A 15,239-nucleotide genomic window follows, 5' to 3' on the forward strand; every position below is an offset into this window, starting at 1 on the left:
TAATTACATAAGTAATGCAGAAATCCGTTCTCTTTAAAATGTCTAAAAAAAGTTGTTTTTGACATTCACATCCTAATCCTGATCCACTTTTTGTCTGTCTAAAGCAAAACCTCTCAACCTTGGCTAAATATGTTTTTAATAAAGAAAATATTATTAATAACTTGAGATACTTTTCAATAGAATCCTAATGTTTTAGATTTTTAAAAAGGTATACTTAACGAGCTATTCTCTGTGAAAATGCTAGATGAAAATGCCATTGTTACTGAGTTATTATATCTTGCTCTGTATGTTAAAAAAACAAAAACAAAAACAGAAAATGGTGGTTTTATGTAACCCAGAAACTGTTAACATCATTTTTTTTATGTTAGTATTGCCATTTGAGAGTTTCAGTAAGAGATTTAACATTTGAAAAATTTGAATTTTGTTGTAACTGCTAATGATCAGATGTGCAAAAAAGAAAGCCTCTGTAAATGTATGTACCTTCTTTACATGATGGTAGAGTGTTGTGGAAATAAGTGATTTTGTCCTTCACTTTTTTTTTTTCTCCCATTTTTTGCTTGTGATCAGTATAAGAATTAACTATTTCATTGCTTCCAAGGCTATGAAAATGAGCCGGAGATCAGCTGATGCCAATCAGAGGAGTTTGGCATATAATCGAATAGTTGATGCCCTAAATGAATTCAGGTACATATTTTCTAGCTTTTCATAATTTAGAGTTGTCTAGTAGTGTACACAGGAAGATTTATTTTCTTTAGGTTTTTCTGATAAAATTATTTAAATTTCTTGGTCCCATGGACAAGAGAAGGTATAAATCACTAGGCCACTGGCTTCTGTTATTAAGTATCACTTGTTTTAGGGATTCAGGCATATTTGGGATTCATCAGGGGCATGGTTTTAGTACCAAAGCATTTCAGAAACAAATATGACTAGAGGAGGGAGACCCTTGTTCGCCAGAAACATGCTTTGTCCTCTCTCTTGGGTTAAGTGTACCACTTAAGGTTTATTATTACCAGTAGTTTATGTATCTCATTTTTTTTTTTTTAAGATTTTATTTATTTATTTGACATACAGAGATCACAAGTAGGCAGAGAGGCAGGCAGAGAGAGAGAGAGGAGTTAGCAGGCTCCCCGCAGAGCAGAGAGCCCCATGCGGGGCTCCATCCCAGGACCCCGGGATCATGACCCAAGCCGAAGGCAGAGGCCTTAACCCACTGAGCCACCCAGGCGCCCCTATGTATCTCATTTTTAGAAAAACTGGCTATGTATTTGTTGTGGTCCCATATGGGGGCAGAGATCTCCTGGATTGTTGGTTTAAATGGACTATTACATTTTGAAGTGAGAGCCTGTTTTAGCTTGTGATATTTCAGGATTGTTATGATGAAACTTTAGGCATGTCATACACAACCAGACACTCAGACACACACGGATACACACACATATTTTGTTAATGGAGATGACTAAGGAGTGGTGTGTTTAGTAAATTTGACAGTAAGGGAAAACCTATGTTTGTTTTCAACTTTGCTTGTTTTTTATTTTTCATTTTCCTCATACTATATTATAGTAAACCACAGTGGAAATAAATCTGGTGTCTTTTTTTTTTTTTAACTTCTCTCAAAATGAGAGACCTTATTGCCTCAATAATGTTCTGTATGATTTTTGAAATTGAGTTATAGAGAAGTGTTAAGTGGAAATTGCATGGTAAAAATAACCTAACCAATATGGAGTATTTTATCATGTTTTTAATTTATTTAAGTTGAAAACGTTTACTTTGTGGCTATTGTGTAATAATTATCCACTGGACTCAATTATTGAGAAAGATAAAATTTACTAGTCATTCACCTTTTATTTACTATAATTTTTAGGATAAAGCCATTAAAAGTAAGCTTAAAAATCTTCCATTTTTGTTCAGTAAACTCAGTGATGAGGGGAAATGAAAAACAAATTAGAGAAATCAGTTTTTCTTTTTTGGTCTTGGAAGGAAATAATTTGCACAAATGCAAATTATATTGGAACTGATGTTTCTGCTATTATTATATTTTAGCATGTTAACTTCAGGCCTGTCCTACGCTATTGAATGAAGCATACTAACAAATACTGTAATAAAGTATTAAAAATTTTTATAGTTGTAAAATAACCCACATAACATTAAATTTAACATCTTAACCATTTTTAAGTGTACAGTTCAATAGTGTTAAATTTTACTACAAAACTCCAGAACTTTTTCATCTTGCAACACTACATGCACTGAATACTAATTCAGTAATAAAGTATTTTTAATCAGTATGTTCCTTCAGTTCATTGGCATCATTGCTCTTTATATATGAATTATATGTAGAATTATTCATAATTTTATTTGTTCATACCTATACCTTAAGAATTCAGATTGTTCGGAGAAAGACAACTATCATATGATCTCCCTGATATGAGGAAGTGGAGATGCAACGTGGGGGGTTTGGGGGGTAGGAAAAGAATAAATGAAACAAGATAGGATCCAGGAGGGAGACAAACTATAAGAGACTCTTAATCTCACAAAACAAACCGAAGGTTGCAGGGGCGGGGGGTGGTGTAGGGAGAGGGTGGTGGGTTTATGGACATTGGGGAGGGTATGTGCTATGGTGAGTGCTGCGAAGTGTGTAAACCTGAGCATTCACAGACCTGTGCCCCTGGCGCTAATAATACATTATATGTTAATTAAAAAATAAAAAAGAATTCAAATTGTTATCTTTCAGGTACTGTTTATAATTAAAACATTATAATAAATGTTTCTTATAGATGAAGTATATGGAAAATAAAAATATATTCCCTCAGCATTTCTAGATGGAATTTAGAACAATTTTTAAAAAAGATTTATTTATTTTATTTTAAAGAGAGAGCACGCACACACATGCCACGCATGCACATAATTGGGGTGGGTTAGGGGGAGAGGGATTGAGAGAATCTCAAGCTGACTGTGTGTTGAGCCCTGAGCTGGACGCGGGGCTCCATCTCACGACCTTGACTGAGATCATGACCTGATCCGAAATCAAGAGTTGGACACTTAACCGTTCGAGCTGCCCAGGTGCCCCATAGTAGTTCTTAAAGTTAGGTAGTAGGAGCCCTCCAACTCTGTTCTTCCCCTTCATTTTATGTTGGTTATTATGCATCTTTTTGCCTCTTCATATAAACTTTAGAATCACTTTGTTGATATCCGCAAAATAACTCGCTGTGATTTTGATTGAGATTGTATTGAATTTCTAGGTCATATTGGGAAAAAGTGGCATCATAGCAATAGAGTCTTCCTATACATGAACGTGGAATATCTCTCCATTTATTTAGGTATTCTTTAATTCCTTAAATCAGAGTTTTTTTATGTTTCTTTTTTTTCTATAGATCTTATACTTTTGATGGGGAAGAGTGAGGGGCAGAGGAAAAGAGAGAATCTTAAGCACACTCCACGCCCAGTGCCTACCCTGACACAGGGCTTGATCTCATGACCCAAGCCAGAATCATGAATTGGGCACTTAACTGACTGAGCCAACCAGATGCCCCAGATCTTGTACATTTTAAAAGATTATTACCTAAGTATTTCAGGATGAGGGTTTTTTTGGTATTAACATAAATGGTACTGTGTTTATAATTTCAAATTTCAACTGTTTGTTGCTGGGATATAAGAAAGCAATGAACTTTTGTATATATTTGTATATATTTTTTGAAGTATAGTTGACATACAGTGTTACATTAGTTTCATGTGTACATCATCATGATATGACAATTCTACATATTACTCACTATTCACCATGATAAGGTAGTCACATCAATGTTATCAACAATATTACTATACTCCTATGCTGTACTTCTCATCTTTGTGACTTTTTTATTTTGTAACTTTAAAGTGGCACTTCTTAACCACTTCCCCTATTTCACCCATCTCCCCACATGATCCTCTGTGGCAACCACCAGTTTATTCTCTGTTTATGAGTTTGTTTCTGTCTGTTTATTTATTTATTTTTAAAAATTTTACCTGTAAGTGAAATCATGTATACTTTTCTGATTTATTTCACTTAGCCTAACACTGTCTATCTATCTATCTCTCATCCCTGTGTCCCTGACCTTTGTATAGTAACCTTAGCTGTGACCTTGTTGTAATCACTTGTTAATTCCTGCAGAGTTTTGGGTGTTGGTTTTTTCTTCCGTTCCCTTCTCTTCTCCTTCCCCTCCCTTCTCCTTTCCCTTCCCTTCCCCATCCCTTTCCTGCTTCCCTTCCTCTCCCCTATTCCCCTTCTTCCCTTCCTTCTTCCCTTCCCTGCTTCCGTCTTCCTCTCCTATCCTTTCCTTTTTTTTTTTTTTTTTTAATAGAGCATGAGCAGTTCAGGGTGGGGGGTGTAGAGGGATAGGTAGAGAGGATCTTAAGTCATCCCTGTGCCCAGCACAGAGCCCTTCAATAGGGGCCTGATCTCACAACCCTGATACTATGACTTGAGCTGAAATCAAGAGTACAGCTCTCAACCAGCTGAGCCACCCAGACGCCCCTCCATTGTACCGTATTTTAGTGGGAAAGCTTCAAGTTCCTCACAATTAAGCATGGTGTTAATGGTAACTTGTTGTAGATTGTCTTTATCAAGGTAAAGAAGTTTCCTTCAGGGCGCCTGTGTGTGGCTCAGTTGGTTAAGTGTTTGCCTTCCACTTGGGTTCTGATCCTAGTATCCCTCAGCAGGGTTCTGCTTCTTCTCCTCCCTCTGTGCTCTCTCTCTCAAGTAAATAAAGTCTTTAAAAAAAAAAGTTTCCTTTATTTCTAGTTTGATGAGAGTTACTAATTACTGACTTAATTTCTTTAATAAGTATAGGACTCTCCAGGTTATCTCTGTCTTATATAATTTTTGGTACTTCTCTGTCTCTCAGGGACCATTAGAGTCAATAAGTTGGTGGCCATAGAGTTTATTTTTGCTTAATTATCCTGTAATTGTTTATCAATTAGTAGTAATGACCCATCTTTCATTTCTTGTGTCAGTAATTTGTGTCATTTCTCTTTTTTCTTATGTTGGATAGAAGTTTATTACTTTTATTTATCTTTTCAGAGAATTAGATTTAGTCTTGTTGAGTTTTAATCTGTTGGTATTCTCTTTTCAATTCCAGTGATTCCTGATCTAATTTTTAATACTTCTTTTCTTCTACTTGCTTTAGGTTTATGTTGCTCATCTTTCTTTTGTTTCCCAAAATTAAAACTGAGATTATTGTTTTCAGATGTTTCTTGTTCTTGAATATATGCATTAAGTTCTGTAAATTACCCTATATGCACTGCTTTTGTTCCATACCACAAATTTTGTTAAATCGAATTTTCTTTAAGTTCAAAATATTTCCATCTCTTTCCATCTCTTTGCTTACATTGCTTATATGGTCGTACATGTTAATCTACTTTATTTAGTATATTTAGAGCTATACATTTAGGACCATTTACGTAGCAATCATAGTTATTTCCTTATCTGATAATAACAAAAATCTGTGCCTTAGATCTGAGTTTGATTCTGATGCTTTGTCTCTTCAGACTGTATTTTTATTGTCTTTTAGCAGTATTTTGTTAAAATGGTCCGGTGGTGAGGTGTTGGGCATGGGGGAAGAAGTATTCTATAATCTTGTGATCAGATCGTAGTGTTTTTTAAATGAGCTTAAATTCCTGGATTTTGACCTTCAGAAGCATTTCTTGGTCTTTATTTTGCTCCTGATAGATGAGTGTGGTAGGTCAGTAACAATTGAGTTGTTTAAATGCCCATTTCTTAGGTCAGATAAGACACTGGTATAGTTGGACTTGGACTCTTGGAGGGCAGATGTTTGTTTTGGAGAATGCCCTCAGTGCACTTAAAAATTGTTAGAATTCCTCCCTATCTGAAACACAAAAGGATGTTTCTTTGATCCTCATTCTGGAAATCTGATGGTACTCCCTTAAAGTGTGGCAGTCTTCCTAAGACTGGTACCTAAGGAGTTTTTTACTCATTCAGTGGTAGTTCATATTTATTGTGCCACCAAATTCATCAGTTACTTTTTAAGTGTTCCTACCAGTTATTGGTCTACCAGTTACAGAAGCGTTTGCTTCAGGAAAGGTGGTCTTAGCTATGATTCTTATTTAGTTTTTGGGGTGATGTTTTATCCTCAGACCTCAATTCTGTGATGTAGCTAAGAAAAGTCATTGATTTTCAGTTTGTTCAGCCTTTTTCTTTTGAGGAGTAAAGTGATGAGATGACTTCCAGGCTCTTTACATTTTGGCTAGAATTGGAAGTTCAGATATTTTTTAATCAATATTTTTATGTAAGAGTACATTGAATTGAAATAGAATTGGAATACTTCCATTTAGTTAAAATTCAAATTGATTTTGTTTGGAAGTTAAATTATATTAAATACCACTGATTACAAACAAAAATAGGGTGCTGAGCTAATAACCAGGCAAACATAATGAAAACCGTTTCCCAAACTCCTAGAGGTCTAGAGAGCCTTGCATTTTTATTTCACAGTCTGTTTGGGAATTACTAGCTTAAACTGTTTTCAGGGAGAAAAATTGCCAAGCCTATACTACTACAATGCTAGGTATACTTGCAATCCTGCATTGTACAGCAGTTTCGGCTGTATAGCCCTGAGAGTGGATGTCCGAGTCAGCATTTGAGAATAATTTTACTTTGAAATAATGAGTTTCTGGGCTTATAAATTCTTGAGAGAGATTATATGCAGTGGGAAAAGTTCTTATGTTTCATTGGAAATAAGACATGTTGAACCTAATACCATATTAAGTTAAAACATTATTAGCTGGGTACAGTGGTTTTTTATGTATTTCTTATGGTTTATGACAGCTTTGCTCTTCACACATTCCCTTATAGCCTAGTTCGTCTGTATTTACACAGCTGGAAAGTTTTACTTTAAACTGCATAACCCAGAAAAAGAATTCTAGAGTGATTTCTCTTTGAGAAACCTATAAGCTATGCCTTTGTCATGGAAGTGAGTGGTTTTGAGAAGTATGAAAAGTTTTAATCTTTCCAATTTCTAAATTTAATCTGTAGTTTTCCTGGAAGTTCAACCAAAGATTCTTAAGAGTTTTGCTTTTCCTCAAGTGGATAGTATAACTTTAAAGTAAAAGAAATGTGCTATGAATGATTGGGCATTTTGTTAATAATATTTTAAATTTGTTATTTTATTTGTATTGTTCAGTTGACTTTAGACTGGAATTATTACAAATATGTGTTTGAATAATTCTTTCTGCTTATATGCCTTAAAGAATTCTGCAGTATTCTGAGTTTCACATTTTGCAGTATTACAAAGCAGTCAGTACTTGCCCGTGCACTTGGAAATGTTACTTTGCGTTATTGGATTGATAGTTTCTTCTCTGCTGTCACAAATGTTGTGGAAAAAGGACAAATGTCCCTATTTGAGGTCTGAGGAAACTGTCATCATAGATCCAGCTGAGGTTACTAGCATAGTAAATATTGTCAGAAGATTCATTCCTTGTAGAATACCTATGAATTAATTGGTGTGTTATTAGGTAATCTATATGGCCTAGCTTTAGAATTTTAATATTGCCTAGAATTTACAGTATGTGTGAGTTACAAAATCATTGCAAATGTGTGACTGTGTACCTTTCCTTTTATACTAGTTTATTTTACTTCAGTTACTATACAGATATGAAAGACTATTTAAGTGAGTTAAGCATTCTTACGTAATCTTAAAAATACTTTATTAGGGACGCCTGGGTGGCTCAGTGGGTTAAATGTCTGATTTTACTTCAGGGTGTGATTTCAGGGTGTGATTTCACTGCCTTTGGTGATGTTTCTAGAAAGAACTTGGCTGGGGCTAAAGTCAAAGAGATTGTTGCCTGTGTTCATCCCAAGGATTTTAATGGATTCCTGTCTCATATTTAGGTCTTTCATCCATTTTGAGTCTACTTTTGTGTGTGGTGTAAGGAAATGGTCCAGCTTCATTTTTCCGTTGTCCAGTTTTCCCAATACCATTTGTTGAGGAGACTGTCTTTTTTCTATTGGGCATTCTTTCCTGCTTTGTCGAAGATCAGTTGACCGTAGAGTTAAGGGTTCATTTCTAGGCACTCTGTTCTATTCCATTGATCTAGGTGTCTGTTTTTGGGCCAGTACTGTTCTGTCTTGATGATTACAGCTTTGTAATAGAGCTCAAAGTCCAGAATTGTGATGTCACCAGCTTTGGTTTTCTTTTTTTTTTTTTTTAATTTTATTTATTTATTTGACAGAGAGAAATCACAAGTAGATGGAGAGGCAGGCAGAGAGAGAGAGAGAGAGAGGGAAGCAGGCTCCCTGCTGAGCAGAGAGCCCAATGTGGGACTCGATCCCAGGACCCTGAGATCATGACCTGAGCCGAAGGCAGCAGCTCAACCCACTGAGCCACCCAGGCGCCCCTGGTTTTCTTTTTCAACATTCTTTTGGCTGTTCGGGGTCTTTTCTGGTTACATAGAAATGTTAAGATTATTTGTTCCATTTTGTTGAGAAAAGTTGATGATATTTTGATAGAGATTGCAATGAGTGTGTAGATTGCTCTAGGTAGCACAGACATTTTCACAATATTTATTCTTGCAATCCATGAACATGGAACGGTTTTCCATTTCTTTATGTCTTAATTTCTTTTCATGAGTATTCTATAGTTTTCTGAGTACAGATTCTTTGCCTCTTTGGTTAGGTTTATTTCTAGGTGTCTATGGTTTGGGGTGCAGTTGTAAATGGGATCAACTCTTTAATTTCTCCTTCCTCTGTCTCAGCTAGTGTATAGAAATGCAACTGATTTCAATGCATTGATTTTATATCCTGACACTTTACTGAATCCCTGTATGAGTTCTATCAGTTTTGGGGGTAGAGTCATTTGGGTTTTCCTCGTAAAGTATTATATCACCTGCAATGAGTGAGCATTTGACGACTTCTTTGCTGATTCAGATGCCTTTTATTTGTTCTTGTTGTCTGGTTGCTGAGGCTAGGACTTCTCGTACTACATTGAATAGCAGTGGGGATAGTGGGCGTCCCTGCTGTGTTCCTGATCTTAGGGGAAAAGCTATCTTTTTCCCCATTGAGAATGATATTCGTTGTGGGTTTTTCATACATTGCTTTCATAATACTGAGGTATGTACCCTTTGTCCCTACACTGTGAAGAGTTGTAATTAAGAAAAGATGCTGTACTTTGTCAGATGCTTTTTCTGCATCTATTGAGAGTATCATTTGGTTCTTGTTCTTTCTTTTATTAATGTATCACATTGATTTGTGGATGTTGACCCAACCTTGCAACCCAGGAGTAAATCCTACTGGGTCGTGGTGAATAATCCTTTTAATGTACTGTTGCTCCTATTGGCTAGTATTTTGGTGAGAATTTTTGTATCTATGTTCATCAGGGATATTAGTCTGTGATTCTCTTTTTTCTGTTTTTGGGATCAAGGTAATGCTGGCCTCATAAAATGAGTTTGGAAGTTTTCCTTCCATTTCTATTTTTGGAATGGTTTCAGGAGGCTAGGTATTAATTCTTCTTTAAATGTTTGGTAGAATTCCCCTGGGAAGCCTTCTGGCCCTGGGCTCCTCCTTGTTGGGAGATTTTTTATTACAATACGCTTCAGTTTCCTTACTGTTTATTAGTCTGTTCTGGTTTTTTTTTTCCTGGTTCAATTTTGATAGTTTATATGTCTTTAGGAATGCATACATTTCTTCCCAATTGTCCAATTTGCTGGTGTGTAGTTGCTGATAATATGATCTTATAATTGTTTGTACTTCTTTGGTGTTGGTTGTGATCTCTCCTCTTTCATTATGATTTTATTAATTTGGGTCCTTTGTCTTTTCTTTTTGATAAGTCTGGCCAGGGGTTTACCAATCTTACTAATTCTTTCAAAGAAAATATGCAGGGAATGATCCTAATCTTTTGGTACTAGTTGAGACCTGATTTGTGACCCAGGATGTGATCTATTCTGGAGAATGTTCCATGTGCACTAGAGAGGAGTGGGTATTCTGTTGCTTTGGGATGGAATGTTCTGAATGTATCTGTGATGTCCTTCTGGTCCATTGTGTCATTTAAAGCCTCTATTTGATCTTTTGCTTAGATGATCTGTCCATTTCAGTGAGGGGGATTGTTAAAGTCCCATACTATCATTGTATTATTGTTGATGTGTTTCCTTGATTTTGTTATTAATTGGCTTACATAATTGCTGCTGCTATGTTTGGAGCATAAGTATTTAAAATTATTAAATCTTCTTGCTGGATAGACTCTTTAAGTATGATATCTCTTAATCTCTTATTATAGTCTTCGGTTTAAAATCTAATTTGTCTGTTTTAAGGATTGCCAACCCAGCTTTCTTTTGATGTCTATTAGCATGGTAATCTAATCTGAAGGTGTCTTTGGCTATAAAATGAGTTTCTTAGAGATAGCATTATCGATGGGTCTTATGCCCCTTGATTGGGGCATTTAGCCCATTTACATTCAGGGTAACTATTGAAAGATGCGCATTTTGTGCCATTGTATTGCATGTAAGGTGACTGAGACTGTTATTGTCTCTGTTCCATTCTATTCGATATTACTTTTAGGCTCTCTCTTTGCTTTAGAGGACCTCTTCCAATATTTGCTTAGGGCTGGTTTGGTGTTCACAAATTCTTTTATCTTTGTGTGTGTGTGTGTTTTTTTTTTTTTGTTTTTTTTTTTTTGGTTTGGTTTGGTTTTTTGTCATGGGAGCTTTTTATCTATCTTTCTATTTCCACTGACACCCTAGGTGGATATAGTATTCTTGGCCCCATATTTTTCTTATTTAGTGCTCTGGAATATATCATGCCAGTCCTTTCTGGGCTGCAAGGTCTCTGTGGATAGGTCTGCTGCCAATCTAATGTTTTTATTTTTATAGGTTACAGACCTTTTGTCCCGAGCTGCTTTCAGAATTTTCTCTTTTTCACTGAGACTTTTAAGTTTTACTATTAAATGACAGGGTTGACCTATTTTTAATAATTTTGAGGGGATTTTGATGCCTGTTTCCCCAAATTAGGGGAGTTCTCTGCTATAATTTGCTCCAATGTACCGTCTGCCCCCTTCTCTCTTCTTCTTCTAGGATCCCATTATTCTAATATTTTGTCTTCTGGTATCACTTCTCTCTCAGATTCTCCCCTCGTGATGCAGTAGTTGTTCATCCTCTTTTTCTAGCTTCTTTATTCTCCATCATTTGGTCTTCTAGATCACTAATTCTCTCTTCTGCCTCATTTATCCTAGCACTTAGAGCCTCCATTTTTTATTGCACCTCATTAAGAGCCTTTTTGATTTTGACTTGGTTAGATTTTACTACTTTTATTTCTCCTGAAAGGGATTCTTTAGTATTGTCTATTCTTTTTTCAGGCCCAGCTAGTATCTTTATAATTGTCATTTTGAACTTTAGTTCCAACATCTTACTAATGTTCATATTGATTAGGTTCCTGGCAGTACCACCTCTTATTCTTTTTTTTGAGGTGAGTTTTTCCATTTTGTTGTCATATCCATAGAAGAAGAGATGAATGAGAGAACAAAATGTTAAAAGGGTAACAGTGACCCCAGAAAAATGTACACCTAAACAAATCAGGAGAGATCTGAAACCTGGGGGAAAAGAAAGGGAAAAGAAAAAAAAAAAGAATATGATCAGGCCAGTGAATAGAACAGAGCTACACACTAGATTTGGGGTGTATTTTGCTCTGTTAGAAGAAACTGTGTTCTAAATTTTTTTTTTCTGTGTTCTAAAATTTTAAAGAAAAACTTATATACATATAAAAATAAGGGTAAATATGATGAAAGGATGGAATATGACCCTAAAGATGAAAATTAAAAAAATATTTAAAAAGAAATTGATAAGATCTTGGCTGGAGAAAGAAAGAAAAAATTTTTTAAAAATGTAAAAAAAAAAAAAAAAAAAGGAGAGAATGTTATCATGCAGGAGACTCTAACAAAGCCATACACAAGATTTAGGAATTCAGGGGTTTTTTTGGTCATTTAGAAGAAACTGTATTCCAAAACTTTAAAAAAGAAAAATAGTTTATATACAAGTTTTTCATACACACACACACACACAGTTAAATACACTGAAGGGAGAGACTATGACTGTAAAAATTAAAATTAAAAGATTTTTAAAAAGGAATTTATAAGATAAGATGTTGGTTAAACAACTCAAGAAAATAGAAAAAGAACAAAATAAAGAAAAATTTAAAAATTAACTTTGAAAAATGAATCATGGGAAAAAAACCATGAATTCTATGCGCTGTATTCCCCTAGCACTGGAGTTTTGCAGTTCTCATTGACTGGATAGACTTTCTTTTGGCTGAATGTTCTTGCTGATCTTCTGGGGGAGGTACCTCTTGCAATGATCCTCAAATGTCTTTGTCCCAGGCGGAATTGCACTGCCATTTCCTGGGGACAGGCTAAGTAATCTGTTCGGGTTTGCTCTTGCAGCTTTTGTTGCCTGGAAGCTTTCCGTACAGCTTTGGAGGACGAGAATGAAAATGGCGGCCTCCCAATTTCTGGCCCCAGAGGAGCCGAAAACTCGGGGCCCAGGCCCTTCCGTCAGCTCTCAGAGAAAACCAGTCAATCATACCTGTCTCCCTGGTCTCCAGCCACACTCCTTGCTCACCTGGCCTGTGTCTGAGCATTTTTTTTTCTGGCACACAACCCCGTCTGGAGTTTCCAAACCCAGCAGATTCCTGCAGTGCACTCCCATGCCACTCCTCCCAGGGCGAAGAAGGGGAATCTCCTGGATCTGCTGCTTGTTGGGTCCCTGCTCAATGAGTAGTGGTCCAACTGTGCCACAGATCATGGTTTATGGCAACCCCTAGCTGGCAGCCCTCTCTTTGGCTGCAGCTTTGCAGTTGGTTTTCCCTCTCTGATACTTGGGAGCTCTTCCACACTCAGGCACCCCTCATTTTTCTTTGACCTGAGGGTCTTGAGACCACACTGTCACAGAGAGGGTTTCATTCCCTAGCTTAGCCACGGGAGAGACCTCTCTCAGGGGAGCAGACTTCTAAAAGTTCCAATTTTGTGCTCCATTGCTCTATCACTTGCTAGGATCCGGCTGATGAAGGCTCTCTTCTCCTGCAGTCTGTCTTCCCAAATATCACTTCAGAGTCACTTCTCTGCACATCCTACCTTCCAGAAAATGGTCACTCTTCTGTTTATAAAATTGTTGCTATTCTTTTCTTTGATTTCCTGTTGCGTTGCACATCCTACCTTCCAGAAAATGGTCGCTTTTGTGTTCATAAAATTGCTGCTATTCTTTTCTTTGGTCACCTGTTGCATTTGTAAATGTTCAGAATGGTTTGAGAACTGTCTATCTGAATTCCTGATACTGGACAAAATTTAGGTCTCCTACTCCTCCACCTTCTTGCCCTCTGCCCTCTGGCATTTTGCACTGTTGGTTAGTGATTTTGCTATTAAAAATCATCCCCTGGTGTACTGCTGAAATGCTATCTAATATTCCAAAGTGCAGGAAAACTATAATGGGCTTTACAGAGAAAAGACATGTGAGCTTCCTTCAGGCATAAGTTATAGCGCTGTTGACTGTGAATTCAGTGTTAATGAATCAATAGTAAATTAATAAGGTGTCTTTAAACAGAAATCCACATTATAAAAGGGTTATGTATTGAAAAGCTGATAAAAATGTTGATGAGAGACTTGATAGGAATCTGACCATGTATTTTTCCTTAGGAACAGTATTTCATTGCTCACTGCTTCTTTGTTTGCCTCAGCTTTATAGGACATTACTGCAAATAATGAGGATCCATCATACTTAATTTTAAAATTAAGTTGTTATTAAAAGTTAGCAATTAGACAGTTATCAAAGTATGTGTTTATCTGGGACCAGATGATTAATGATTTTGGGGTAGTTTAGAAAAGGAAGGAAATGATTCACATGCATGTAGAAGCCATGAAATGTAGAGAAACAGGAAGCATGTTTAGTTTGGAGCCACAAAGATGAGTTTCTTGGATTCTCCCTCTGACTTTTGTGCATATCAAAGAAAACTAAATCAGGTCCACAGTTCCCTTCTAGTTAAAGGAGTCTTTCATTCTTTAGGGTCAGTCAGAAAAAAAAAAAAAAGGACATATGACTAAAAATTCATGCTTACCACTGAAAATTAGGGAATAATCATTAGGGGAGAAGAAAGCCCTATTAAATCTAGATTGCCGATGACAACATAGAGTTGTATATAATGAGAAGCACTATTGCATTATTAATTTCTTTGCCTTCTGTACATTTGATATACCCTGAGGTCATAGTACATAGCCTTAAACACAAAACTCTAGAACTAATGATTTCAGTGGACCACTATACTAATGTTAGTGAACTGGTTCTGACCTATGACACATGGACTTGTAGTAGTCACAAATATGCTTAAGAAACTCATGGAGAACAAATTGATCATCTCATTCACTCATGTATATAGTGTTTCTTGTAATTATAAAGTATATTTACATGGTTAAGAAACAAAGAAAACATGCCCAGAAATCTAGTAATGAAGAAGAAATGGAACTCTGTCCTATCACTCCCATCCTCATTCTTACTTCCCAAGAACATTATTTTTTTTTTAAGATTTTATTTATTTATTTGACAGAGATCACAAGTAGGCAGTGAGACAGGCAGAGAGAGGAAAGCAGGCTCCCTGCTGAGCAGAGAGCCCGATTCAGGGCTCCAGCCCAGGATCCTGGGATCATGACCTGAGCCGAAGGCAGAGGCTCAACCCACTTAGGCACCCAGGTGCCCTCCCAAGAACATTATTTTTAACTGTTACCTATTCTGTTATTTACCTCCACATTATTAAGCAATATACTTAATGCAGTTATTTCTTGACTTATCAGTCTTGGAGCATATTTATTTCCTGCCATGACTTTATACCTGCCCTTTGGTTATTAAGCTTCAGTATAGCTCTAGCACTAGCTTGTCTTTCAGTTTTGGTAAATTTTCTACGTTCTAACCTATTTTCCTCTGTCTTCTCTCTCTTGAGTTTATTTTGTTAGTAAAAAACATGTTCTTTCATGTTTCCCTTTTTCTGAATGTATTATTTATTATTTCCTCTATGAGTCCTTTTGTGTGAGTGAGTGAGTGAGTGTGTGTGTGTGTGTTTCTGTTTTTCTGTTTGTGTCCCTCTCTCCTTGGAGGCTTTTCCCTTGTATCAATATTGTGGTTGCCCATCTGTAGTTGAGAGCAAAGTACTAAAATACAAGTTGGGAGTTCTGTGCATGATTATCATTAGGCAAACTGAAGAACTTTACTTTAGGACAGTGTTTCTT

At 36.3% G+C, this 15,239-nt stretch overlaps 1 protein-coding gene across 2 annotated transcripts in view; it reads left to right on the plus strand.

Annotated features, from left to right (window-relative positions):
* FNIP1 (folliculin interacting protein 1) overlaps positions 1 to 15,239 on the plus strand; it is a 149,421-nt gene that overhangs the window by 97,851 nt on the left and 36,331 nt on the right. For both annotated transcript variants that reach the window (XM_082725636.1, XM_082725635.1), the window contains one exon: positions 599 to 684. In XM_082725636.1, coding sequence (XP_082581762.1) covers positions 599 to 684 — 86 coding nt within the window. The remainder of the gene's footprint in view (positions 1 to 598; positions 685 to 15,239) is intronic.

This window comes from Mustela nivalis (assembly GCF_964662115.1).
Source record: "Mustela nivalis genome assembly, chromosome: 3".
Lineage (NCBI taxonomy): Eukaryota > Metazoa > Chordata > Mammalia > Carnivora > Mustelidae > Mustela > Mustela nivalis.